Consider the following 27,129-nt stretch of genomic DNA (forward strand, 5'->3'; position numbering starts at 1 on the left):
CTGGTGGCTCAGTGGTAAAGAGTCCACCTGCCAATGTAGGGGACATGGGTTCAATTCCTAGGTTGGGAAAATGCCTGGAGAAGGAAATGGCAGCCCACTCCAGTATTCTTGCCTGGGATATTCCATGGACAGAGGAACCTGGCTGGCTACGCCCATGGGGTTACAAAGAGTCAGAAAGGACTTAGCGACTAAAAAATAGTAGGTAAAATATGTCTATCCTAGAACCAAGGGATGGAAGTGGGAGTGGCTTCACTCAGTGGTATACCCAGTCATTACTTGGGGAATTTGTGTTTTGCATCCATGTAACTTTGGGTTTTGTGGACTTAGAGATCGTTGTTTCTGGAGCTGAAAATGTCCCATAGGGAACACTGTAAGAACTCGGTTAAACTTTAAGCCTTGGCTTGTTAGGAGCTGGGCCACACAGCAGGAGATGAATGATGGGTGAACGAGCGAAGCTTCATCTATATTTACAGCTGCTCCCCATCACTCAGATTACCGCCCGAGCTCCCCTTCCTGTCAGATCACTTGCAGCATTAGATTATTATATTAATAGTGTGAACCCTCCTGTGAACTGTGCACATGAGGAATCTAGGTTGCATACTCCTTATGAGAATCTAATGCCTGATGATCTGATTCTACAATGTGGTGAGTTGTATAATTATTTCATTATATATCACAATGTAATAGAAATAAAGATTAATAATAGAAATAAAGTATACAGTGTAATATAAAGATAAATAATAGAAATAAAGTACACAATAAATATAATGCTCTTGAATCATTTTAAAACCATTCCCCTCTCCCCTCGGTCCATGGAAAATTGTCTTCCATGAAGCTGGTCCCTGGTGCCATAAAGGTTGGGGACCACTGCTGTAAAGGACCCTCTCTTCCTCTGTATACTTGTATATATTTTTGTGCATACATTTATGTGTTTGTATGTATATATATTTAAAAATATGTGCTTTTAAAAGCATTGAACCAGTTTTTTCAAATGCTGAAAATATATATTTTTTGGGCAAAATTGCTGTAAACTCTTAGAGTTTATAGTATATATTAAATTATACATAATTTTATAAACTTTGAAGAGATCCTAGGGAATCTGTGTCTTCTTATGCCTTGTATTGCTAATTCCATTTGTCATAGAACCTTCTATGCTGCTGCTGCTGCTGCTGCTTCTGCTGCTAAGTCGCTTCAGTTGTGTCTGACTCTGTGCGACCCCATAGACGGCAGCCCACCAGGCTCCCCCGTCCCTGGGATTCTCCAGGCAAGAACACTGGAGTGGGTTGCCATTTCCTTCTCCAATGCATGAAAGTGAAAAGTGAAAGTGAAGTCGCTCAGTTGTGTCCGACTCTTTGCGATCTCATGGACTGCAGCCTACCAGGCTCCTCTGCCCATGGGATTTTCCAGGCAAGAGTACTGGAGTAGGGTGCCATTGCCTTCTCCAGAACCTTCTATATCACATCCCTAAATATAATATTATAGGCTATAATGTTCTTTTTTCCCCCCTTTGTTATGTGTGTGGTGTGTGGGATCTTAGTTCCCTGACCAGAAATCAAACCTGGGTGCTTGGCAGTGTAAGCATGGAGTCCTAACCACTGGACCATCAGGGAATTCTCATGGTTACAATATTCTTGGTGGAATTAAAGTATTAAGGAAAAGTCTGTACTATAGATAAAGTTTGTAATCATAAGTGATATGGAAAACTTAATGGAGAAGGAAACACTACTCCAGTATTCTTGCCTGGGAAATCCCACGGACAGAGGAGCTTGGCAGGCTTCATGGGTCACAGAGTTGGACACGACTTAAGTGACTGAACAACAACAATAATGTAGAATTTAAACTGATAAAACATCAGTTATATTGAGAGAAAACACATTTATTTCTCTTTGGAAAATAATGAACAATTTGTGTAACACTCCAAGGTATTTAGAATTATCAAACTGGGAAAAACCTTAGATATAAAACAGAATTTGACTTCCTCAGAGTTCATATTGTGAGAGACAGAGCTTGGATGGCAACCTAAGTCTTATGATGCCAAAGTGGAGTTTAATTATATCATTATGTCTTTAGTACATCACTTAAAATAATTTTTGTGTGGTCAGTGATACTTTATCTTTTTGAAGAAGTGCATTCTAGAGTTAGAGTTGTCTTTGGTAAGAAACTAACTTTATGTGGTAAATACGAGATTTATCATTTAAGGAAATGCATTCTAGAATAAAAAAATTTCCATGGCGTGATCTTAAGAGATATAAGTACTTTTTCACAGTGGATTCACATATGTCCTCACATTTTTGAGTAACATTTCTAGAAGAAAGTTAATTTATGGATTAGTATTGCTTTTATGGTTAAGGCAATTGAAGAGGTAGGTTTTAAAGCAATCTGGGTAACAAGTCTCAAGCCTATTATTTTATTAATTGATTTTCCTTAGTGTTTATTGGATATTTAAAATGACTAAATTTTGAATCCAGAGTTCCAAAGAAAAGCGAGAGATAAGAAAGCCTTCCTCGGTGATCAGTGCAAAGAAATAGAGGAAAACAATAGAATGGGAAAGACTAGAGATCTCTTCAAGAAAATTAGAGATACCAAGGGAACATTTCATGCAAAGATGGGCACAATAAAGGACAGAAACAGTATAGACCTAAAAGCAGAATATATTAAGAAGAGGTGGCAAGAATACACAGAAGAACTATACAAAAAGGATCTTCATGACCCAGGTAACTATGATGGTACCATCACTCACCTAGAGCCAGACATCCTGGGATGCGAAGTCAAGTGGGGCTTAGGAAACATCACTATGAACAAAGCTAGTGGAGGTGATGGAATCCCAGGTGAGCTCTTTCAAATCCTCAAAGATAATGCTGTGAAGTGCTGCACTCAATATGCCAGCAAATTTGGAAAACTCAGCAGTGGCCACAGGACTGGAAAAGGTCAGTTTTCATTCCAATCTCAAAGAAAGGCAATGCCAAAGAATGTTCAGACAACTGCACAATTGCACTCATCTCACACGCTAGCAAAGGAGTGCTCAAAATTCTCCAAGTCAGGCTTCAACAGTACGTGAACTGTGAACTTCTAGATGTTCAAGCTGGTTTTAGAAAAGGCAGAGGAACCAGAGATCAAATTGCCAACATCCGTTCGATCATCGAAAAAGCAAGAGAGTTCCAGAAAAACATCTGTTTCTGCGTTATTGATTATGCCAAAGCCTTTGACTGTGTGGATCACAATAAACTGTGGAAAATTCTGAAAGAGATGGGAATACCAGACCACCTGACCTGCCTCTTGAGAAATCTGTATGCAGGTCAGGAAGCAACAGTTAGAACTGGACATGGAACAACAGGCTTGTTTCAAATTGGGAAAGGAGTACAACAAGGCTGTATATTGTCACCCTGCTTACTTAACTATGTGCAGAGTACATCATGAGACATGCTGGCTGGATGAAGCACAAACTGGAATCAGGATTGCTTGATGAAGTATCAGTAACCTCAGATAGGCAGATGACTCCACGCTTATGGCAGAAAGTGAGAAGGAACTAAAGAGCCTCTTGAGGAAAGTGAAAGAGGAGAGTGAAAATGTTGGCTTAAAACTTAGCATTCAAAAAACGAAGATCATGGCATCTGATCCCATCACCTCATGGCAAATAGATGGGGAAACAGTGGGAACAGTGACAGACTTTATTTTCCTGGGCTCCAAAATCACTTCAGATGGTCACTGCAGCCATGAAATTAAAAGATGCTTGCTTAATGGAAGAAAAGTTATGATGAACCTAGACAGCATATTAAGAAGCAGAGACATTACTTTGTCAACAAAGGTCTGTCTAGTCAAGGCTATGGGGCAGTAGTCATGTGTGGATGTGAGAGTTGGACTATAAAGAAAGCTGAACACAGAAGAATTGATGCTTTTGAACTGTAGTGTTGGAGAAGACTCTTGAAAGTCCCTTGGACTGCAAGGAGATCAAACCAGTGAATACTAAAGGAGATCAGTCCTGAATATTCATTGGAAGGACTGATGCTGAAGCTGAAACTCCAATACTTTGGCCACCTGATGCAAAAAGCTGATTCATTTGAAAAGACTCTGATGCTGGGAAAGAACGAAGGTGGAAGGAGAAGGGGACGATAGAGGATGAGATGGTTGGATGACATCATTGACTTGATGTACATGAGTTTGAGCAAGCTCTGGAAGTTGGTGATGGCCAGGGAAGCCTGGTGTGCTGCTGTCAATGGGGTTGCAAAGAGTTGGACATGATGGAGTGACTAAACTGAAAATGACTAAATGAAATGTTAATAGACATTGAGCAAACATTGATAATACTTTTCTTTTAAAGACAAAACCAAAATGACATTATTGTTTTTTATACTGTTAGGAGCAATTTTAAATTTACAACAAAATCGAGAGGAAGGTACAGAGATTTCTGACATACGCATTATCAACATCACTCATCAGAATTGTCTTTTTTTTTTAAAACAAGGATGAACCTATATTGACACATCATTATCACTCAAAGTTCACAGTTTACTTAGGATTCACTCTTGGTGTTGTACATTCTGTGGGCTTGGACAAAAGTATAATGGCATATGTTCATCGTTATAATACCATAAAGTATTTTCATTGCTCTAAAATTACTGTGTCTCCTCCACCACAACCCATGTTGTTTTGATTGTCTCCATAATTGCATTTCAGCCTTTTGGCTAAGATCGAGTGTATTGTCTCCATAATTTTGCCTTTTCTAAGATGTCTTATAGGTGGAATCTATGTAGGCTTTTCTGATTGATTTCTTTAGTAATATACATTTAAGTTTCTCTTGTGTCTTTTCATAGCTTCATAGTTCATTTGTTTTTAGTGCTGAATAATATTCTGTTGTCTGTATATTTCATAGTTTGTGTATCCATTTATCTATTGAAGGACATCTTGGTTTTGTCCCAGTTCTGGCAATTATGAACAAAGATTCTATAAACATCTGTGCAGGTGTTTGTGTGAATGTAATTTTCACCTTTTTTGATTACCTACCAGGGAGTATAATGGCTGAACTGTATGGTTAGAGCATGCTTTGTTTTGTAAGTAACTGTCAAACTGTCTTCCAAAGTGACTGTACCATTTTGCATTCCCACCAGCAGTGTATGAGAGTTCCTGTTCCACCATATGTTTATCAACATTTGGTGTTGTCAGAGTATTGCGTTTTGGCTATTTTATAATAATAGGTATTAGTGTATATTTCATTGTTGTTTTAATTTGCATTTCTTTTATGCCATGTCATGTGGAATATCTTTTCAGGTATTATTTGCAATCTGTATATAGGCATACCTTGGATATATTGTGGGTTCAGTTCCAGACCACTACAATGAAGTGAATATTGTAATAAAATGAATCACGATAATTTTTTGGTTTCCCAATATGCATATAAAAGTTATGTTTACACTGCATTGTAGTCTGTTAAGTGCACAGTAGCCATATGTCTAAAATAGTACATACCCTAATTAAAAAATACTCTATTACTAAAAAATGTTAGCTGTCATCTGATAATGCAGAGTTGCCATAAAGCTTCAATTTGTAAAAAGCACAGTACCTATAAAGTGAAATAAAGTAGAGCTCAATAAAATGAGGTATGCCTGTATCTTCTGTATCTTCTTTAGTGAGTTGTCTGTTAAGGTTTTTGGTCCACTTTTTAAGAATTTTTTTCTCCCATGTATTTTAGATAACAGTCCTTTATCAGGTGTTTTTATTTTTAGTTTTTCTCTCTTGACATCGTCTTTAGCAGAGCAGAAGTTTTAAAGTAAAACAAAAATCTAGCTAATCAGTTATATCTTTCATGGATCATGCCTTTGGTGTTGTATCAATAAAGTCATCACCATACCCAAAGTCATATAGCTTTTATCCTGTGTTATACTCTAGGAGTTTTATAATTTTGCATTTTCATTTAGGCCTGTGAGTTAAGTTTGGAGTTAATTTTTTAAGGATGTAAGGCTCAGTGGACATGGGTTTGGGTGGACTCCGGGAGTTGGTGATGGACAGGGAGGCCTGGCATGCTGTGGTTCATGGGGTCTCAAAGAGTCGGACATGACTGAGCGACTGAACTGAAGGTTCATGTATAGATTCATTTTTTTTTTTCCAGTGGATGTCCAGTTTGTTGAAGAGACTTATTTTTGCTTCATTGTATTGTCTTTGCTCTTTTATTAGAGATCAGCTGACTCTATTTATGTGGGTCTACTTCTGGGCTATTTTGTTCCATTGGTCTGTTCGTCTGTTCTTTAACCAGTACCACGCTGTCTTCATTATTGTAGTTATGAGTAAATCTTGAAGTTAGGTAGCATCTGTTTTCCAACTGTGTTCTTCTCCTTCAGTATTATTGTATCTATTCCAGCCTTTTGTTTTTTTATGTAAACTTTAGAATCAGTTTGTTGATATCCATACAGTAACTTCCTGTCAATTTGATTTGATTTGAATTGCATTGAATCTATACATTAAGATGGTAAAAACTGATAACTCAAAATATTGAGTCTTCCTTTCCATGAACTCTACCTGTGCATGAATATGGAGTATCTCTCTATTGATTTAACTTGTTTTTTGATTTTATTCATGGGACTTTTGTAGTTTTTTCATATAGATTTTGTATATATTTTGTTAGATTTATACTTAAAAGTTCAAAATTTGGGGAGCTAACATAAATGATCGGGAGTTGACTGTGGTTCAGATCATCAACTCCTTATTGCCAAATTCAGACTTAAATTGAAGAAAGTGGGGAAAACCATTAGACCATTCAGTTATAACCTAAATCAAATCCCTTATGACTATACAGTGGAAGTAAGAAATAAATTTAAGGGACTAGATCTGATAGACAGAGTGCCTGATGAACTACGGGTGGAGGTTTGTGACACTGTACAAGGGACAGGAATAAAGACCATCCCCAAGAAAAAGAAATGCAAAAAAGCAAAATGGCTGTCTGAGGAGGCCTTACAAATAGCTGTGAAAAGAAGAGAAGCGAAAAGTGAAGGAGAAAAGGAAAGATATATCCATTTGAATGCAGAGTTCCAAAGAATAGCAAGAAGAGATATGAAAGTCTTCCTCAGTGATCAGTGCAAAGAAATAGAGGAAAACAATAGATGGGAAAGACTAGAGATCTCTTCAAGAAAATTAGAGATACCAAGGAACATTTCATGCAAAGATGAGCTCAATAAAGGACAGAAATGGTATGGATCTAACAGAAATAGAAGATATTAAGAAGAGGTGGCAAGAATACACAGAGGAACTATATAAAAAAGATCTTCATGACCCAGATAATCACGATGGTGTGATCACTCACACTCACCTAGAGCCAGACATCCGGGAATGTGAAGTCAGGTGGGCCTTAGGAAGCATCACTACGAACAAAGCTAGTGGAGCTGGTGGAATTCCAGTTGAGCTATTTCAAATCCTAAAAGATGATGCTGTGAAAATACTGCACTCAATATGCCAGCAAATTTGGAAAACTCAGCAGTGGCCACAGGACTGGAAAAGGTCAGTTTTCATTCCAATCCCAAAGAAAGGCAATGCCAAAGAATGCTCAAACTACCGCACAGTTGCACTCATCTCACACGCTAGTAAAGTAACGCTCAAAATTCTCCAAGCCAGGCTTCAGTAATATGTGAACCATGAACTTCCAGATGTTCAAGGTGGATTTAGAAAAGGCAGAGGAACCAGAGATCAAATTGCCAACATCCGCTGGATCATCGAAAAAGCAAGAGAGTTCCAGAAAAACATCTATTTCTGCTTTGACTATGCCAAAGCCTTTGACTGTGTGGATCACAATAGACTGTGGAAAATTCTGAAAGAGATGGGAATACCAGACCATCTGATCTGCCCCTTGAGAAACCTGTATGCAGGTCAGGAAGCAACAGTTAGAACTGGACATGGAACAACAGACTGGTTCCAAATAGGAAAAGGAGTACATCAAGGCTGTATATTGTCACCCTGCTTATTTAACTTATATGTAGAGTGCATCATGAGAAATGCTGGGCTGGAAGAAGCACAGGCTGGAATCAAGATTGCCAGGAGAACTATCAGTAACCTCAGATATGCAGATGACACCATCCTTATGGCAGAAAATGAAGAACTAAAGCACCTCTTGATGAAAGTGAAAGTGGAGAGTGAAAAAGTTGGCTTAAAGCTCAATATTCAGAAAAGTAAGATCATGGCATCTGGTCCCATCACTTCATGGCAAATAGATGGGCAAACACTGGGAACAGTGGCTGACTTTATTTTTCTGGGCTCTAGAATCACTGCAGATGGTGACTACAGCCATGAAATTGAAAGACGCTTACTCCTTGGAAGGAAAGTTATGACCAACCTAGACAGCGTATTCAAAAGCAGAGACATTACTTGGTCAACAAAGGTCCGTCTAGTCTAAGGCTATGGTTTTTCCAGTAGTCATGTATGGATGTGAGAGTTGGACTGTGAAGAAAGCTGAGTGCCGAAGAATGGATGCTTTTGAACTGTGGTGTTGGAGAAGACTCTTAAGAGTCCCTTGGACTGCAAGGAGATCCAACCAGTCCATCCTACAGAAGATCAGTCCTGGGTGTTCATTGGAAGGACTCATGTTGAAGCTGAAACTCCAATACTTTGGCTACCTGATGGGAAGAGTTGACTCCTTTGAAAAGACCCTGATGCTGGGAAAGATTGAGGGCAGGAGGAGACGGGGACGACAGAGGATGAGATGGTTGGATGGCATCACCGACTCAATGGACATGGGTTTGGGTAGACTTAGGGAGTTAGTAGGAGAAGGCAATGGCACCCCACTCCAGTACTCTTGCCTGGAAAATCCCATGGATGGAGGAGCCTGGTAGGCTGCAGTCCATGGGGTTAAAAGAGTTGGACATGACTGAGGGACTTCACTTTCCCTTTTCACTTTCATGCATTGGAGAAAGAAATGGCAACCCACTCCAGTGTTCTTGCCTGGAGAATCCCAGGGACAAGGGAGCCTGGTGGGCTGCCATCTCTGGGGGTCGCACAGAGTCAGACACGACTGAAGTGACTTAGCAGTAGCAGTAGCATGGAGTTAGTAATGGACAGGGAGGCCTGGCTGCTGCGGTTCATAGGGTCGCAAAGAGTCAGACATGATTTAGCAACTGAAGTGGAACTGGAACATAAATGATACTATTTTTAATTTCAGATTGCACTTGTTCTTTGTTGGGGTATATAGGAAAGCGATAGTCTTTTGTATATTGTATTCTGCAACCTTGCTATAATTATAATGGATTATTATTTCTAAGAGGTTTTTTTTGTTGTTGATTCATTTGGATTTTCTGTATAGACAATCATGTCATCTGTATGCAAAGAGAGCTCTGTGTTTTTCTTTGCAATCTGTCTGTCCATTATTTCCTTTTCTTGTCTTACTACATCAGCATAGACTTCTAGTGTCATGTTGAAAAGGAGTAATGAGAGGATATAGTCTTGCTTTGTATTTGATTTTAGTTGAAAAATTTCTAGTTTCTCACTGTTAAGTACGATGTTAGCTATAGGTTTTTTGTATCTAGTCTTTGTCAAGATTTTTAATTGATTTGTTTGCTTTTGAAAATGTAAAGAAACAAGTTGATTGAAAATCTTGACAGAGGAATATAAGTGGTTAAATATTCTTGATAGAAAAAAGAATCTAAAAATAAGTTTTTCAGAGAGGAAAGAGGGCCGGCACCATTCTGGTTTTTAAAAAACAAAAGAAAACCATAAAAACATCTTTAGGAATGGGTAGTAACCAAGGATTTAGGCTTTTTCAGCAAATTTTCCTATGTTCTGCAGAATACAAGATTTTGTTTGAAAAAGTTCCTAGCACTCTTGGAGGCAAAAGATTGCCCACATAACTGTCTTTTGGTTGCTGTGTTGCCAGATGAAGTGAACTAGCAATTAGGAATGTTTTCTTCTTTTTTTTTTTTTTTTCTTCTTTTTTAATAAGATTAGTTTTCATGTATATAATTTGAACATACATATTTTGTAAATGTGTAGAAAAATATCTGGCCACGTAAATGCCGAACTTGACAGTTGTATATAACGTGTAGGAAGTAAGATGTAGAAGAGAAGGAAGTAGCACTTTGAGTTTTTTCTCTACATACTTCTATATTTGAACTTAAAAAAAATAATTATTTGTTCTTTTAACAATTAAAATCAGAAAGGGAAAAGTTGTATGGGTCATAGATTATTTAAAATATTTTTAATGCTACTGAAATCTTAATCATTTAGATTAGAATCCTTATGATGCAGATTAGAATTGGAGATGTACAACAAACTGTGGTAACAAATAATATGTCCGAGATTACAATATGACTTTCAGAAATACTGAAGTGTTTTTATTACCTTTTTAACTGAATTATTGAATGGGTCTACTCTCCAAGACCTTGAAATACTATATGGAATATTGATTTCTGTATACTAGCTCAATGATTTTGAGTATTTCAGATAGCTCCTTGCCTATAAACATCCTTATCAGTGTAGTTATATAGTGTGCTCATTTTCTTTTCTTTTTTTTTTTTGAAGTAAAAAAGGGTAGCTTTATTACTTTGCCAGGCAAAGGGAGACACATGAACTCCAACCTTAAAAAGCCATGTGTCCCAACCCCAGAGGTTTTGATGAAGGGTTTCATAACAATGGTTCAAGACAAAATTAGGGTATGTATAGGGCCTGCACTCTAAAGTGTGCTGTTTCAGCTTCTCTGTTTGGATTTAATTTGCTCCAACCACAAAGATTAGGAGAAATGTACCACTCCCAATTTTCCTAATCCCAAGTGAATTTTCTGGGGTTTTGTTGATCTTGAATAATGATGACTGTGAGCTCTGTTCTCCCTTTTAGGGAGTTTTTGCCTGTATTTTTCGATGATTCTCTCCCTGCCCCCATTTTAATATAGAAACATGCCAAGGTCAATGTTAGTGTTTTACTAATAACCAACCTTAAATATTCTTATTTCTCTGTATCATTCTTTCCATTAGTGAACTACGTATTTGGAGGAAATCAACCTTTCCCTTACTTATTAGAATTTGTCTTTTTCTTTCTGTTATATATGTATATTTTTGGTGATATAGAACAAGATAGGTCAAATTCTTGCCTTCCAGTCTAATGCCGGTTACACATAAATAAATAAATAACTTCAAATAATGCTAAGAAAGGAATGATTAGGGTTGGTGTGGCCCTTATATACTGTGTTGGGCAGTATTACAGCTAGAGGACTACATACCAGTATGTTTAAATGTTTAAAAGTTATAAATCAAGCGACATCTTCTTAGTTACAACACTGCATCCTGAGTTCCCAGGAGCCTGTATCTTTAAGGCCCACAAGGCTGAAGCTGCTGCTTGCTCCTGGTCAGCTTTTTACTTGTTAATCTGATTAGTAGGATGGATCTGCTCTGGCTGTGCAGGGATGATGGGGTGGTGCCTGGACTCCTCTAAAACAATATATGAACTGACACTGTCAGTTCCCCCAGGAATCTCCTACAGAGTTAACCTTGCCAACTCCTTTCTTTTCAAACTGAAGACTTCTAAAGAAGTTCTAAGCTCTTCCCCAAATTGTACTAGCCAAGAAGAGAGGAAAGAAGGGATGCAGGTATTTGGGAGATTTGGCTTGCCTGGGTAATCACTTTGGTGGATTTAGGGCAGCCAGCTTTAAATGATTAAAAATTATATAAGTAGCCACTCTTTCTGATATTTTCAGGGCAGAAGCTGTGGTGATTTTTTCTCCTTTGTGCACATATACGGGGTCAGTCTCAGTTCTTTATCCTCTGCCCTGAGGGGCCTCCTTCAGCCAGCACTTCTCTCCCTTTTGAGTAACTTCCACTGACTCAGTTGCTTACTGAACTTTAAAGAACTTCCTTACCAGGCTGAAAGTAGGGGAAAGGTCTTCATTTTAGTGATTATGGTATGCAGGGTTCTCTAAAGTGCAGGTCCCTGCCAGGTCTGAGGGTGATACTGGTCTGAGAGTGGACTTGATCCTGGTTTGCTCTTTTGTATGCTCTTTGACTTCTCCCTATCCTGCTATCTGAATCCTCCTAGATCCTAAATCAATTTTCCAAAATTTGTGTATTTTTTTCATTTGTAAGATTATACTGGTGAACCTTGGACCACCTATGTCTGAAGTAGGCTCTAAATGAAAATGCTTTTTTCCTAAAGGTTTTCAATAAAAATTTTAGGTAGTAATGATTAATTTTCCTGTGCCTCCTCTCCCTCAAATGAACACCAAAACTGGAAAAAGGCAAACTGTATACAGACTTATTGCCAATTTGAATACTAGCTTAAAAGTTATGTTGTATTTCTCTCCTTACAGCTGTGAAAGTTGTGTGGATTTACTCTTTGTGAGAGGAGCTGGAAACTGTCCTGAGTGTGGCACTCCACTTCGAAAGAGCAACTTCAGGGTACAGCTCTTTGAAGATCCTACTGTTGACAAGGAAGTTGAGATTCGGAAAAAAGTGCTAAAGATGTAAGTGTTAATGCTTGAATAATTCAGTTCACAAAGATTTTGACAGTTATTTCTATAATTGATGTAATTATTTACTTGTAGAAATGTGGACAGTTTGGCGAGTAAGTATAAATTGATGTATGGATTTGTTCAATGTTAAAAATTTATTAAGCTCTTTGAGAACTCAATAATATTATCTAACCTTTGTTAGAGAAGAGTAAATCTTTTTTATTGAAAAATAGTTATTTTTTATTTTTAGCTGCTCTGTGTGGCTTGCAAAATCTCAGTTCTTGACCAGGGAATGAACCTGGGCCACAGCAGTGAAAGCCTAGAATCCTAACTACTAGGCCACCAGAGAACTCCCAAAGAGTAAACCTTCTGAATTCATGGCTTCACAATTTATTTGCTTTATTTATTCTTTAATGTACTTAGTAAATATATATTGAGAACCTACTCTGTACAAACAGTGTTATGCATATTAGGCCTTAAGTACGAAATGGCTTCCCAGGTGGTGTAGCGGTAAAGAATCTGCCTGCCAGTACAGGAGACATAAGAGACTTGGATTCCATCCCTGGGTTGGGAAGATCCCCAGGAAACTCACTCCAGTATTCTTGCCTGCAAAGTCCCAGGGACAGAGGAGCCTGGCAGGCTACAGTCCATGGAGTTGCAAGGAGTCGGACATGATTGAGTGACTGAGCGTGCGTGCGTGCGCACACACACACGTATGAAATGAGTGTAATAGCTACATACCTTGCTGTTGTAATGCTTACAGTATAGTAGCTTGGATAGCATTAAAATAGGCAAACAAAACAAATACGTGATTATAAATTGGGAAAAATGCTGTGAAGTTAGGGACTAAATATTGTTGTGAGTTAGTGATGTTAGATAAGACCCGAGGAGGTAACATCTGTTATTGAAAGCTATTAGAGAAAATTAGGGTTAGCTACAATTTGACTGTGTGGATCACAATAAACTGTGGAAAATTCTGAAAGAGATGGGAATACCAGACCACCTGACCTGCCTCTTGAGAAATCTGTATGCAGGTCAGGAAGCAACAGGTAGAACTGGACATGGAACAACAGACTGGTTCCAAATAGGAAAAGGAGTACGTCAAGGCTGTATATTGTCACCCTGCTTATTTAACTTATATGCAGAGTACATCATGAGAAATGCTGGACTGGAAGAAACACAAGCTGGAATCAAGATTGCCGGGAGAAATATCAATAACCTCAGATATGCAGATGCCACCCCACTTATGGCAGAAAGTGAAGAGCAACTAAAAAGCCTCTTGATGAAAGTGCAGGTGGAGACTGAAAAAGTTGGCTTAAAGCTCAACATTCAGGAAATGAAGATCATGGCATCTGGTCCCATCACTTCATGGGAAATCGATGGGGAAACAGTGGAAACAGTGTCAGACTTTATTTTCTTGGGCCAAAATCACTGCAGATGGTGACTGTAGCCATGAAATGAAAAGACGCTTACTCCTGGGAAGGAAAGTTATGTCCAACCTAGATAGCATATTGAAAAGCAGAGACATTACTTTGCCAACAAAAGTTTGTCTAGTCAAGGCTATGGTTTTTCCAGTGGTCATGTATGGATGTGAGAGTTGGACTGTGAAGAAGGCTGAGCGCCAAAGAATTGATGCTTTTGAACTGTGGTGTTGGAGAAGACTCTTGAGAGTCCCTTGGACTGCAAGGAGATCCAACCAGTCCATCCTGAAGGAGATCAGCCCTGGGATTTCTTTGGAAGGAATGATGCTAAAGCTGAAACTCCAGTACTTTGGCCACCTCACGTGAAGAGTTGACTCATTGGAAAAGTTGACTCTGATGCTGGGAGGGATTGGGGGCAGGAGGAGAAGGGGACGACAGAGGATGAGATGGCTGGATGCATCACTGACTCGATGGACATAAGTTTGAGTGAACTCCGGGAGTTGGTGATGGACAGGGAGGCCTGGCGTGCTGCGATTCGTGGGGTCGCAAAGAGTCGGACACAACTGAGTTACTGAACTGAACTGAACAATTTATTTTGATACATCTCTCTGTGTGTATATGGGTACATAAATATTTCTAGTGTTCTTTTTCTCTTATTTAATTTTTTACTTTTTGTTGATAGTTTTGAATTTTATCTCTCCTTTTGCTGTAAGCCACCTTATTACTTTTTAGGTTATGGTTAGAATTAATATGTATCTAGGTGGTCTACATTTCAACTTTGTTCACCGGTTTTTTAGCAGCATCTTTCTGGGTACTTTATCAATAATCCAAGTTGCTCTTTTATTTTTTGGATTACTTCTTAGAGATAGTCTCTCTTAGATTCTTTTTGTTTTTTTGTTTATCTTAAATTTATTTATTTATAACTGGAGGATAGTTGCTTTATCATGTTGTGTTGGTTTCTGCCATATATCAACGTAAATCAGCCATAGGTAGGTTCTCTTAGATTCTTATCTTTTATCATTAAGCCCTTTGATTTTCTAATTTTTCACAGGCACATTACATTATTTATACATTTTTTTCTTTCTTTTTTGCCATGTGAGATCTTAGTTCCTCAGCCAGGGATCAGATCTGTGCCTCCTGTATTGCAAGTGCAGAGTCTTAACTCTTGGGCCACCAGAAAAGTTTCACATTGTTTATAACTTGTCTGTATCTAGCATTCTTTAGATTATAACGGTCATGAAAAATAGGAAGGTGTCCTCTTTCTGGAAATTAGTGAATCTGTTTATTAGAAGTAAACGATATAAAAAACCAAATATTCCAATGATAGACCTGTTGAAGCTCATCTCCCATTTCTTCAGTGTTCTAATTTCTTTATTTTTCCCTTGTCTTAGGATTTTACATATTGTACCATTCTCTTCACTCTACTCCTTCTCTGTAGTCAAAAGAATTTAAAAACAACATTCTTGGTCTAGTTACAAACCTGGTGTCAAGAAAACTGTTTTACACCATAAGCAGTTCTTTTTTATTTATCATGTATGAATTAGGTAAGAACAAACCAGTTAGATGATATTAAAAGCAAGTGATATGTAATATGTTCATTTTTTTCTTCTTAAAGATACAATAAAAGGGAAGAAGACTTTCCTAGTCTAAGAGAATATAATGATTTCCTGGAAGAAGTGGAAGAAATTGGTATGTATTTAATGCTTGTACTTTGGTATGCTAGCCTGTATGCTTTTATCTTTTAGATGCCTAAGAGAATATTTCATATAAAAGTCTCTGACAAATTTTGTTGTGGTAGTTGATGTTTACCTAATTACTTTCCATTGTACCTAAAAGACATACTTAAGTAATAAACATTTTGTCTTAGGAAAAATATGATGAATAGAGGTACTACTCCTTTATACCTGGAAAGAAAGGTATATATATGTGTATATATTTTCTGTATGTTGATGATGTATTAGAATAAATGAGAACAATACTCAGTTTTAAAAAATAGAATTTCCATTATCTGTATCCATGGTGATTAAAGCCATAAGTTGTTTATTCACCATTTATGATTCTGTGCATGCACTAATTTGAAAATACTATGAAATAGTTGAATGTTGAAGTGACATTCTGTTATTCAGTGTTACTGTAGAATCAGAAGGTAGAGTAATCTTGGTGCTTATTCTTTCTCTTGTGATTTGTCTAAACGAAGCTTTCATCAAAAGAAAGCATTGTTTCTGTTTTTTTTCATTTAAAAATTTATTTATTTTTAATTGAAGGATAATTGTTTTACAGTATTGTGTTGGTTTCTGCCATACATCAACATGCATCAGCCATAGGTATACATATGTCCCTCCTGTTTCTGTTTTCTTAAATAAGATTTTAGAGATGGTACAAAGTCTGAAATTTCTAAAACATCAGTTAAACTTGCCATAATTATTCAGGGCATCAGAGGGCAAACACACTGAAACCATACTCACAGAAAACTAGTCAATCTAATCACACTAGGACCACAGCCTTGTCTAGCTCAATGAAACTAAGCCATGCCCGTGGGGCAACCCAAGACGGGAGGGTCATGGTAGAGAGATTCGACAGAATGTTGTCCATTGGAGAAGGGAATGGCAAACCACTTCAGTATTCTTGCCTTGAGAACCCCATGAACAGTATGAAAAGGTAAAATGATAGGATACTGAAAGAGAAACTCCCCAGGGCAGTAGGTCCCCAATATTCTACTGGAAATCAGTGGAGAAATAACTCCAGAAAGAATGATGGGATGGAGCCAAAGCAAAAACAATACCCAGCTGTGGATGTGAGTGGTGATAGAAGCAAGGTCCAATGCTGTAAAGAGCAATATTGCATAGGAACCTGGAATGTCAGGTCTATGAATCAAGGGAAATTGGAAGTGGTCAAACAAGAGATGGCAAGAGTGAATGTCAACATTCTAGGAATCAGCGAACTGAAATGGACTGGAATGGGTGAATTTAACTCAGATAACCATTATATCTACTACTGCGGGCAGGAATCCCTCAGAATAAATGGAGTGGCCATCATGGTCAACAAAAGAGTCTGAAATGCAGTACTTGGATGCAATCTCAAAAATGACAGAATGATCTCTGTTCGTTTCCAAGGCAAACCATTCAATATCACAGTAATCCAAGTCTATGCCCCAACCAGTAACGCTGAAGAAGCTCAAGTTGAACGGTTCTGTGAAGACCTACAAGACCTTTTAGAGCTAACACCCAAAAAAGATGTCCTTTTCATTATAGGGGACTGGAATGCAAAAGTAGGAAGTCAAGAAACACCTGGAGTAACAGGCAAATTTGGCCTTGGAATACGGAATGAAGCAGGGCAAAGACTAATAGAGTTTTGCCAAGAAAATGCACTGGTCATAACAAACACCCTCTTCCAACAACACAAGAGAAGACTCTACACATGGACATCACCAGATGGTCAACACTGAAATCAGATTGATTATATTCTTTGCAACCAAAGGTGGAGAAGCTCTATACAGTCAGCAAAAACAAGACCAGGAGCTGACTGTGGCTCAGACCATGAACTCCTTATTGCCAAATTCAGACTTAAATTGAAGAAAGTAGGGAAAGCCACTAGACCATTCAGGTATGACCTAAATCAAATCCCTTATGATTATACAGTGGAAGTGAGAAATAGATTTAAGGGCCTAGATCTGATAAATAGAGTGCCTGATGAACTATGGAATGAGGTTCGTGACATTGTACAGGAGACAGGGATCAAGACCATTCCCATAGAAAAGAAATACAAAAAAGCAAAATGGCTGTCTGGGGAGGCCTTACAAATAGCTGTGAAAAGAAAAGCGAAAAGCAAAGGAGAAAAGGAAAGATATAAACATCTGAATGCAGAGTTCCAAAGAATAGCAAGAAGAGATAAGAAAGCCTTCTTCAGCGATCAATGCAAAGAAATAGAGGAAAACAACAGAATGGGAAAGACTAGGGATCTCTTCAAGAAAATCAGAGATACCAAGGAACATTTCATGCAAAGATGGGCTTGATAAAGGACAGAAATGGTATGGACCTAACAGAAGCAGAAGATATTAAGAAGAGATGGCAAGAATACACAGAAGAACTGTACAAAAAAGATCTTCACGACCCAGATAATCACGATGGTGTGATCACTGACCTAGAGCCAGACATCCTAGAATGTGAAGTCAAGTGGGCCTTAGAAAGCATTACTACGAACAAAGCTAGTGGAGGTGATGGAATTCCAGTTGAGCTATTCCAAATCCTGAAAGATGATGCTATGAAAGTGCTGCACTCAATATGCCAGCAAATTTGGAAAACTCAGCAGTGGCCACAGGACTGGAAAAGGTCAGTTTTCATTCCAATCCCAAAGAAAGGCAATGCCAAAGAATGCTCAAACTACCGCACAGTTGCACTCATCTCACACGCTAGTAAAGTAACGCTCAAAATTCTCCAAGCCAGGCTTCAGCAATAGGTGAACCGTGAACTTCCTGATGTTCAAGCTGGTTTTAGAAAAGGCAGAGGAACCAGAGATCAAGTTGCCAACATCTGCTGGATCATGAAAAAAGCAAGAGAGTTCCAGAAAAACATCTATTTCTGCTTTATTGACTATGCCAAAGCCTTTGACTGTGTGGATCACAATAAACTGTGGAAAATTCTGAAAGAGATGGGAATACCAGAACACCTGATCTGCCTCTAGAGAAATTTGTATGCAGGTCAGGAAGCAACAGTTAGAACTGGACATGGAACAACAGACTGGTTCCAAATAGGAAAAGGAGTATGTCAAGGCTGTATATTGTCACCCTGTTTATTTAATTTATATGCAGAGTACATCATGAGAAACGCTGGACTGGAAGAAACACAAGCTGGAATCAAGATTGCCGGGAGAAATATCAATAACCTCAGATATGCAGATGACACCACCCTTATGGCAGAAAGTGAAGAGGAACTCAAACGCCTCTTGATGAAAGTGAAAGTGGAGAGTGAAAAAGTTGGCTTAAAGCTCACCATTCAGAAAACGAAGATCATGGCATCCAGTCCCACCACTTCATGGGAAATAGATGGGGAAACAGTGTCAGACTTTATTTTTTTGGGATCCAAAATCACTGCAGATGGTGACTACAGCCATGAAATTGAAAGACGCTTACTCCTTGGAAGGAAAGTTATAACCAACCTAGACAGCATATTAAAAAGCAGAGACATTACTTTGCCAACAAAGGTCCGTCTAGTCAAGGCTATGGTTTTTCCAGTGGTCATGTATGGATGTGAGAGTTGGACTGTGAAGAAGGCTGAGCATCGAAGAATTGATGCTTTTGAACTGTGGTGTTGGAGAAGACTCGTGAGAGTCCCTTGGACTACAAGGAGATCCAACCAGTCCATTCTGAAGGAAATCAGCCCTGGGTGCTCTTTGGAAGGAATGATGCTAAAGCTGAAACTCCAGTACTTTGGCCACCTCATGCGAAGAGTTGACTCATTGGAAAAGACTCTGATGCTGGGAGGGATTGGGGGCAGGAGGAGAAGGGGACAACAGAAGATGAGATGGCTGGATGGTGTCACTGAGTTGATGGACATGAGTCTCAGTGAACTCTCGGAGTTGGTGATGGACAGGGAGGCCTGGCGTGCTGCGATTCATGGGGTCGCAAAGAGTCGGACACGACTGAGCGACTGATCTGGTCTGAATCTAGGTTTGGAAATAATACAGAAGTTATAGACTATGAAAATTAGAACAAGCCCAAGAGAATTAAATAATTATCTTTTTATTCTTTTCTCAAACCTGAGAGCCAAGCTATACTCATATTATTTCTTAAAATAGAATTATAATAAAATTTATTATTCTGTAAAATATTTATATTGTACATTTTTTAGACAATTCAAATTTCTGAGGAATAGAGTATTCTAATTCTTTTTATTTCTTTATTAACTGAGAAAAACTCAAAACCTTTTATTTCGACTGTTGTTGAAACTTTTCTAAAATAGCTGTTTGTTTATTATATCATAGTGAGTAGCACATACAGAAGACAATTTAGCCTTTTTTCTGATGTCTTTTAGTGCCTTGGAACCATTGCTTTTTTATTCTAATTGTATTCATTGTACTTTGTATGTAATAGCAACCCTGAATGGCTATAGATTTTAGCTGAAAAGATGATAATTTGGGGAGTGCTAAGGTAAAGCAGAAAAGTTAGGATATAGACTGAGAAGATGAACTGAAAACAAATTTGCAAAAATGGGCAAGTGTGCAGGTATGTAGAAATCTGGCTATACTTAGATATTTGGTTTCGGACAGGCATTTGGACAACAAGCAGTAACACATTCAGCTTACATTTGTTCTAAAGGTAATGTGACTAGTCAAAAGTCTAGTCAGGCAATGAAGGGAGAGGAGATTACAGGTGTCACAGAGCAAGTTGAATACATGGTCACAAATCCAAGCAGTCAGGTAAGATAAATAAATTGATAGACCAAGAAGGAGGGGAAGGTGGAATCTTGATTCTGGAACAAGATTTTGGTTGAGCCATGATTTTGAAACTACATTTTTGGTTTTTTTTTGCTGTGACATTATTTAATTTGGAGATATGAACCACCTGAGGGCCTGTAGGTAAAATCATGGCCAGAAGTGGGAGGTAGGAGTGACAGGTAAGAACAAGTCTGAATATTAGGGCTTACAATACTGTCATTTTTTTCTTTATTAGATAAGGAAACTAGCCCAGAACATTTAATTTGAAAGTGATTCTGCTAATATGTATATTCATGAAGGACTAACTTTAGTTGCACTATGTTGACACTCTCTTAACCAAATTCTGCTTAGTTGACTTATTGGAGTAACTGATATTTCCCAGTCCCTCTATAACATGAACTGACTGATGATTGAAGCATAATCAATGCATAATGTATCCTGTCCATTAGAAGATGTCTTTAAGTATACTTCTGTACTTCTCTCACCAGTTCAGTTATATATAAAGTTGATTGCATAGGTTATCAAACCTTCTTATGCCGGTTATACTTTTTAATTGTAATTAACTTAAGTAGTTTGTAAGACTGGAAAAATTATAGAACTTTAGAAGGATTCTATTTCTGAAGTCCTTGGTCCACTTGAAAAAAATGGGAACTGAACAATATAGATAACACTTACGGTTTATACAAGAAGGAAGCAGAATTCCCATTAAAAACTGTACCTTAACTGTATGTTATTACATTAGAGAGTGACTGTACACTTAGTGCATATGGTTTAAGTTAAAGTGTTCAAGGATGTGTATATGTTTCACCTCTTTGGCAGAGTTTTAAAAGTAATCCACTACTGATCCCGATCATGTTGGACAAAGAGCAATTAGTTCTTTTGCATTTGAAAATATTGATGAAGTTTGGGACCTGGCCTCATGGATTCATAGTTTATTTTCTGAACTTCAGGTCAATTCAGCAAATATTGTTCTCTGTGAATTATTTACTTGCTGAGAATGTGTGACCTTTGTGTTCAGTAGGTTCATATTCTAAAGAGGAAGATAATTATGAAATTATAATTTAATGTGAAGGTATATGGGCATTTATTTATAAAGTATTTCAGGAATATAGATAGCAAAACAATTCAGCATTAGAAAGTAGAGGTAAAGTTTGAACCACAGAACACACAATCTTAAAAGATGAATAGTTTACCAGGTAGAAAGAGGATGGAAGAAAGTTTGTCCAAAGACAAAGTCAAAGAAATACATGTTGAGCATGTTGGATAATGTAACAAGTGTTAATCTGTTATAGGGAGATAGAACCAGGGGAGTGACTAACAGACTGGACCTCGGTTAATGAGGGCTTTGTAAGCTAGACTGTAAGGGTTAAGATTTTATTCCGTGGCTAGTAGAGAGGCAGCAGAATATTGTGGTGAAAGTGAAAACTGAAAGTGAAAGTCACATGCACAACTCACTCATCTCACATGCTAGTAATGCTTAAAATTCTGCAAGTCAGGCTTCAACAGTACATGAACCATGAACTTCCAAATGTCCAAGCTGCTTTTAGAAAAGGCAGAGGAACCAGAGATCAAATTTCCAACATCCGTTGGATCATCGAAAAAGCAAGAGTTCCAGAAAATCATCTACTTTTGCTTTATTGACAATACAAAGCCTCTAACTGTGTGGATCATAACAAACTGTGGAAAATTCTGAAAGAGATGGGAATATCACACCACCTGACCTGCCTCTTGAGAAATCTGTATGCAGGTTAGGAAGCAACAGTTAGAACTGGAGATGGAACAACAGACTAGTTCCAAATAGGAAAAGGAGTATGTCAAGGCTATATATTGTCAAGCTGCTTGTTTAACTTATATGCAGAGTACATCATGAGAAATGCTGGGGTGCATGAAGCAGAGGCTGGAATCAAGATTGCCAGGAGAAATATCAATAACCTCTGATATGCAGATGATAGCACCCTTATGGCAGAAAGCCTAGAACTACAGAGCCTCTTGATGAAAGTGAAAGAGGAGAGTGAAAACGTTGGCTTAGAGCTCAGTATTCAGAAAACTAAGATCATGGCATCTGGTCCCATCACCTCATGGGAAATAGATGGGGAAACAGTGGAAACAGTGACAGACTTTATTTTTTGGGGATCCAAAATCACTGCAGATGGTGACTGCAGCCATGAAATTAAAAAGACACTTGCTCCTTGGCAGTAAACGTATGACGGACCTAGACAGCATATTAAAAAGCAGAGACATTACTTTGCTAACAAAGGTGCGTCTAGTCAAAGCTGTGGTTTTTGCAGTAATCACCAATGGATGTCAGAGATGAACTATAAAGAAAGCTGAGCGCCGAAGGATTGATGGCTTTGAACTGTGGTGTTGGAGAAGACTCTTGCACTTCTTGGACTTGAGGGTCCCTTGGACTGCAAGGAATTCTAACAAGTCCATCATAAAGGAGATCATTCCAGAGTTTTCAAAGGAAGGTCTGATGCTGAATCTGAATCTCCAGTACTTTGGCCACCTGATGTGAAGAACACGCTCATTGGAAAAGACCCTGATGCTGGGAAAGACTGAAGGCTGGAGGAGAAGGGGACAACAGAGAATGAGATGATTGGATGGCTTCACCGACACAGTGGACATGAGTTTGAGTAAACTCTGGGAGTTGGTGATGGACAGGGAGGCCTGGCGTGCTGCAGTCCATGGGGTCGCAAAGAGTTGGACATGACTGAGCGACTGAACTGAACTGAACTTACCGTCTGAGCCACCAGGGAAGAACAAACTAGAATAGGTAGTAACTAAGAGAGATAGTTAAAGGAATGCTCAAAATTCTCCAAGTCAGGCTTCAACAGTACGTGAACTGTGAACTTCTAGATGTTCAAGCTGGTTTTAGAAAAGGCAGAGGAACCAGAGATCAAATTGCCAACATCTGTTCGATCATCGAAAAAGCAAAAGAGTTCCAGAAAAACATCTGCTTCTGCTTTATTGACTATGCCAAAGCCTTTGACTGTGTGGATCACAATAAACTGTGGAAAATTCTGAAAGAGATGGGAATACCAGACCACCTGACCTGCCTCTTGAGAAATCTGTATGCAGGTCAGGAAGCAACAGTTAGAACTGGACATGGAACAACAGACTGGTTCCAAACAGAAAAAGGAGTACGTCAAGGCTGTATATTGTCACCCTGCTTATTTAACTTATATGCAGAGTACATCATGAGAAACGCTGGGCTGGAAGAAACACAAGCTGGAATCAAGATTGCCGGGAGAAATATCAATAACCTCAGATATGCAGATGACACCACCCTTATGTCAGAAAGTGAAGAGGAACTCAAAAGCCTCTTGATGAAAATGAAAGTGGAGAGTGAAAAAGTTGGCTTAAAGCTCAACATTCAGAAAACGAAGATCATGGCATCTGGTCCCATCACTTCATGGGAAATAGATGGGGAAACAGTGTCAGACTTTATTTTTTTGGGATCCAAAATCACTGCAGATGGTGACTGCAGCCATGAAATTGAAAGACGCTTACTCCTTGGAAGGAAAGTTATGACCAACCTAGATAGCATATTGAAAAGCAGAGACATTACTTTGCCAACAAAGGTCCGTCTAGTCAAGGCTATGGTTTTTCCTTTGGTTATGTATGATTGTGAGAGTTGGACTGTGAAGAAGGCTGAGCGCCGAAGAATTGATGCTTTTGAACTGTGGTGTTGGAGAAGACTCTTGAGAGTCCCTTGGACTGCAAGGAGATCCAACCAGTCCATTCTGAAGGAGATCAGCCCTGGGATTTCTTTGGAAGGAATGATGCTAAAGCTGAAACTCCAGTACTTTGGCCACCTCATGAGAAGAGTTGACTCATTGGAAAAGTTGACTCTGATGCTGGGAGGGATTGGGGGCAGGAGGAGAAGGGGACGACAGAGGGTGAGATGGCTGGATGGCATCACTGACTTGATGGACGTGAGTCTGAGTGAACTCCGGGAGTTGGTGATGGACAGGGAGGCCTGGCGTGCTGTGATTCATGGGGTCGCAAAGAGTCGGACACAACTGAGCGACTGAACTCAACTGGATTGAACATCATATAAGAAGTGAGTTAAGAAAGTGAAGGCTAGGATGAATTGCAGTATTCTTACCTTGAGCAGTTGTATGGTATTAATCTAGAAAATAAAAATGGGAGAAGTGGCATTATTTTTTACTGTTTTGTTGGGTGGAGAGTATGGAAATGAGGAAAAGACCAGTTTATGCCCTTTTAAGTTTTGTTAGGTTGTGACTCACACCACTTACTTAAGTGTCATTGTTCTGATTGTTATGGTATAAATAAAAGTTTTTTTTTTTAGACTTCCTTTTAAAATCTTGTTTCAGTAGCTGTTTATTTTGTGTCTTATTTCGTTCTTTTAAAGATGATTAGTTAGATGTTTGTGATATCTGTATTTGCTATCTCTGTGTTAATCAAAAGCATGGTTTTCACAACTCTTGGGATAGGTATTTTAATCTGTTTTGCATTTGGAGAGGAGGCACAGAGGGTTTAACTGTTGTTCTGGAGATCACATTGCTAATATATAATGTAGCCAGACTGAACATAGGTTTTCCTAACTTACAGAGCCCATCAAAGTACTTCGTAGTCTCAGAGATTAGTTAATAGTCTGAGTCTAGAATATGGAGTGCTGATTAGTATAGAAGAGTTGGAGAAGACAAAAATCTATATATTGGTGCTATAATTTTGAAGGATCTTAAAGAAGTTTGGTAGGAAGGAAGATAGGAAGGTGCTATTGAGGTTAGAATGAAAAGAATAAAGTTGGTAGGATGGCTAAGGAGTCAGTGTTTGAGGATTTTTAAATTAGGGATCAGTCACTGTTACAGAAATTCATTATGAACCCTTTGAATATGATGAATATAAAAAGTTTAGAGCACTGTAATTTTGAGTAGTGGCATAAAAAATTACAATAGAAGGGGGCACATAGGAAGATGGACTTTGTTATAGCTTTGACAATGGGCCCTTTTCTGTGGTTATGACAATCTAAACATAAAAATTCTTGTTCCTTTTGGCCTCAGGGATTATCTCAAAGTTTTGTCCTTAGTTTCATAATAAACATATTATTCTTTTGGTTTAGGGTATTTTTGTTTTAAAAGGGTGAGAATGTCCTAAGGGCTTTAATTATGAATTCTGGATGTCAAAAAGACTGCAGAATTGCACTTAAATAACATTAAATCTTTCAGAAAATACAGTAGGTTTTTTGTTGGCTTTTAATACTTGACTAAAGAGGTCAACATCTGAGCTAAGCCAGTAACCAGGATAGATAAAAGACCAAATAATTGTTATAGAAAATTCTTTTCTTTCTTCTAAGCTCTTATACCCATCTGCTTCATTGTATTATGAATGAGACTCGCCTCATCTGATGTTTTCAAAATTGTAATCCACTTTTAGTGTTTTTCTCGCTCTCTTTGTTTTTTAAAGGAAGAGATTTGTATTACTTATGATTATGGTTTGCATCTATTATATTGTTATTACCTTTGCTTTCTAAATTAAAAAAATGAAATAAACAAATTGGTTATTTGCGTTTCATTAAAATTCATAAAATTTTTAATAAGCATAAAATAGAAATTATCTATAACAGATCAGTTTCACTTATAATTTAACTTTACTGTTCCTAATTTCTGTTTAATGAGAAGTTTTATTCAGCACATTGTCTAGCTTTGTGTTAAACTGTCACTTTTTTTAATTGCTCTAAACATTTTAATAAAGTTCAACATAGGATATCAATTTGATTAACTTTACTTGTCAGTAGATTCATACCATAAGAAACAAAGATTATTTTTTCCCTATAGTTTCTCATTTGCTTACTTTGCCTTTCTAAATAATTCAATTTTGTAATTATAAAGGTCATTTAAATTCAATCTGTGTTTATAAAGATAATTATAAATATTAGCATTTTGATTTCTTTGTTATTTTAGTGTTTTGGAGATATGATTGATATGCAATATTATATTAGTTTCAGGTGTATAGCTTAGTGATTCCATATTTTTATGTATGATGAAGTGATCATTGCAATAAGACCATTTACCATCCATTACTATAGAAAGTAATTACAGTATTATTGACTATACCCACTCCAGTACTATTGCCTGGAAAACCCCATGGATGGAGGAGCATGGTAGGCTATAGTCCATGGGGTCGCAAAGAGTCGGACACAACTGAGCAACTTCACTTCACTGACTGTGTTCCCTATGTACACGACATCCCTGTGACGTATAACTTATTTTAAACTGAAGTTTGTACTTCTTTATCCACTTTACCTGTTTCGTCTATCCCTTCCATACCCGTATTGGTTTATTTTTTTTCTCTTGTAATAATTCAGCAAGAATTTCTCGAGCTCTTACCAGATGTTTCTTTTTTTAATAGACTTTATTTTTTAGAGCAGTTTTAGATTCACAGAAAAATTAAATGAAACGTGCAGAGAGTTCCCTTATACCCCTTGTACCTCACATACACACAGACTCCCCCACTATCTGCATACCTACCTGAATGACAAATCTGTTATAATCAATGAACCTACATTAATATTGTCATCTCCCAAGGTCCATAGTTTACATTAAGGTTTACTCTTGATGTTGTACGTTTTCTGGGTTTGGATATATATAATAGCATGTATCCTCCATTATAGTATTGTACAGAATAGCTTTAGTACCCTGAAACTCCTCTGTGTTCTGCTTATTTGTCCCTTCTTCCCCTCAGTCCTTGGCAACCACTGATCTTTTTACTGTCTCTGTAGTTTTGCTTTTTTTAGAGTGTCCATTGAAATCATACAGTGTGTAGCCTTATCAGTTGCCTTAGTAATACACATTTAAGTTTCCTCTCTGTCTTTTTTATGGTTTGATGTGCTGTGCTCAGTTG

The 27,129-nt window shown here is 38.0% G+C and overlaps 1 protein-coding gene across 3 annotated transcripts in view; it reads left to right on the forward strand.

Moving 5' to 3' along the window:
• The window catches only part of MNAT1 (MNAT1 component of CDK activating kinase), a 210,015-nt gene that overhangs the window by 42,864 nt on the left and 140,022 nt on the right, over positions 1-27,129 (forward strand). For all 3 annotated transcript variants that reach the window (XM_059890503.1, XM_059890504.1, NM_001105409.1), the window contains exons 2-3: positions 12,269-12,421; positions 15,446-15,519. In XM_059890503.1, the coding sequence (XP_059746486.1) occupies positions 12,269-12,421; positions 15,446-15,519 (227 nt within the window). The remainder of the gene's footprint in view (positions 1-12,268; positions 12,422-15,445; positions 15,520-27,129) is intronic.

This window comes from Bos taurus, chromosome 10 (assembly GCF_002263795.3).
Source record: "Bos taurus isolate L1 Dominette 01449 registration number 42190680 breed Hereford chromosome 10, ARS-UCD2.0, whole genome shotgun sequence".
Lineage (NCBI taxonomy): Eukaryota > Metazoa > Chordata > Mammalia > Artiodactyla > Bovidae > Bos > Bos taurus.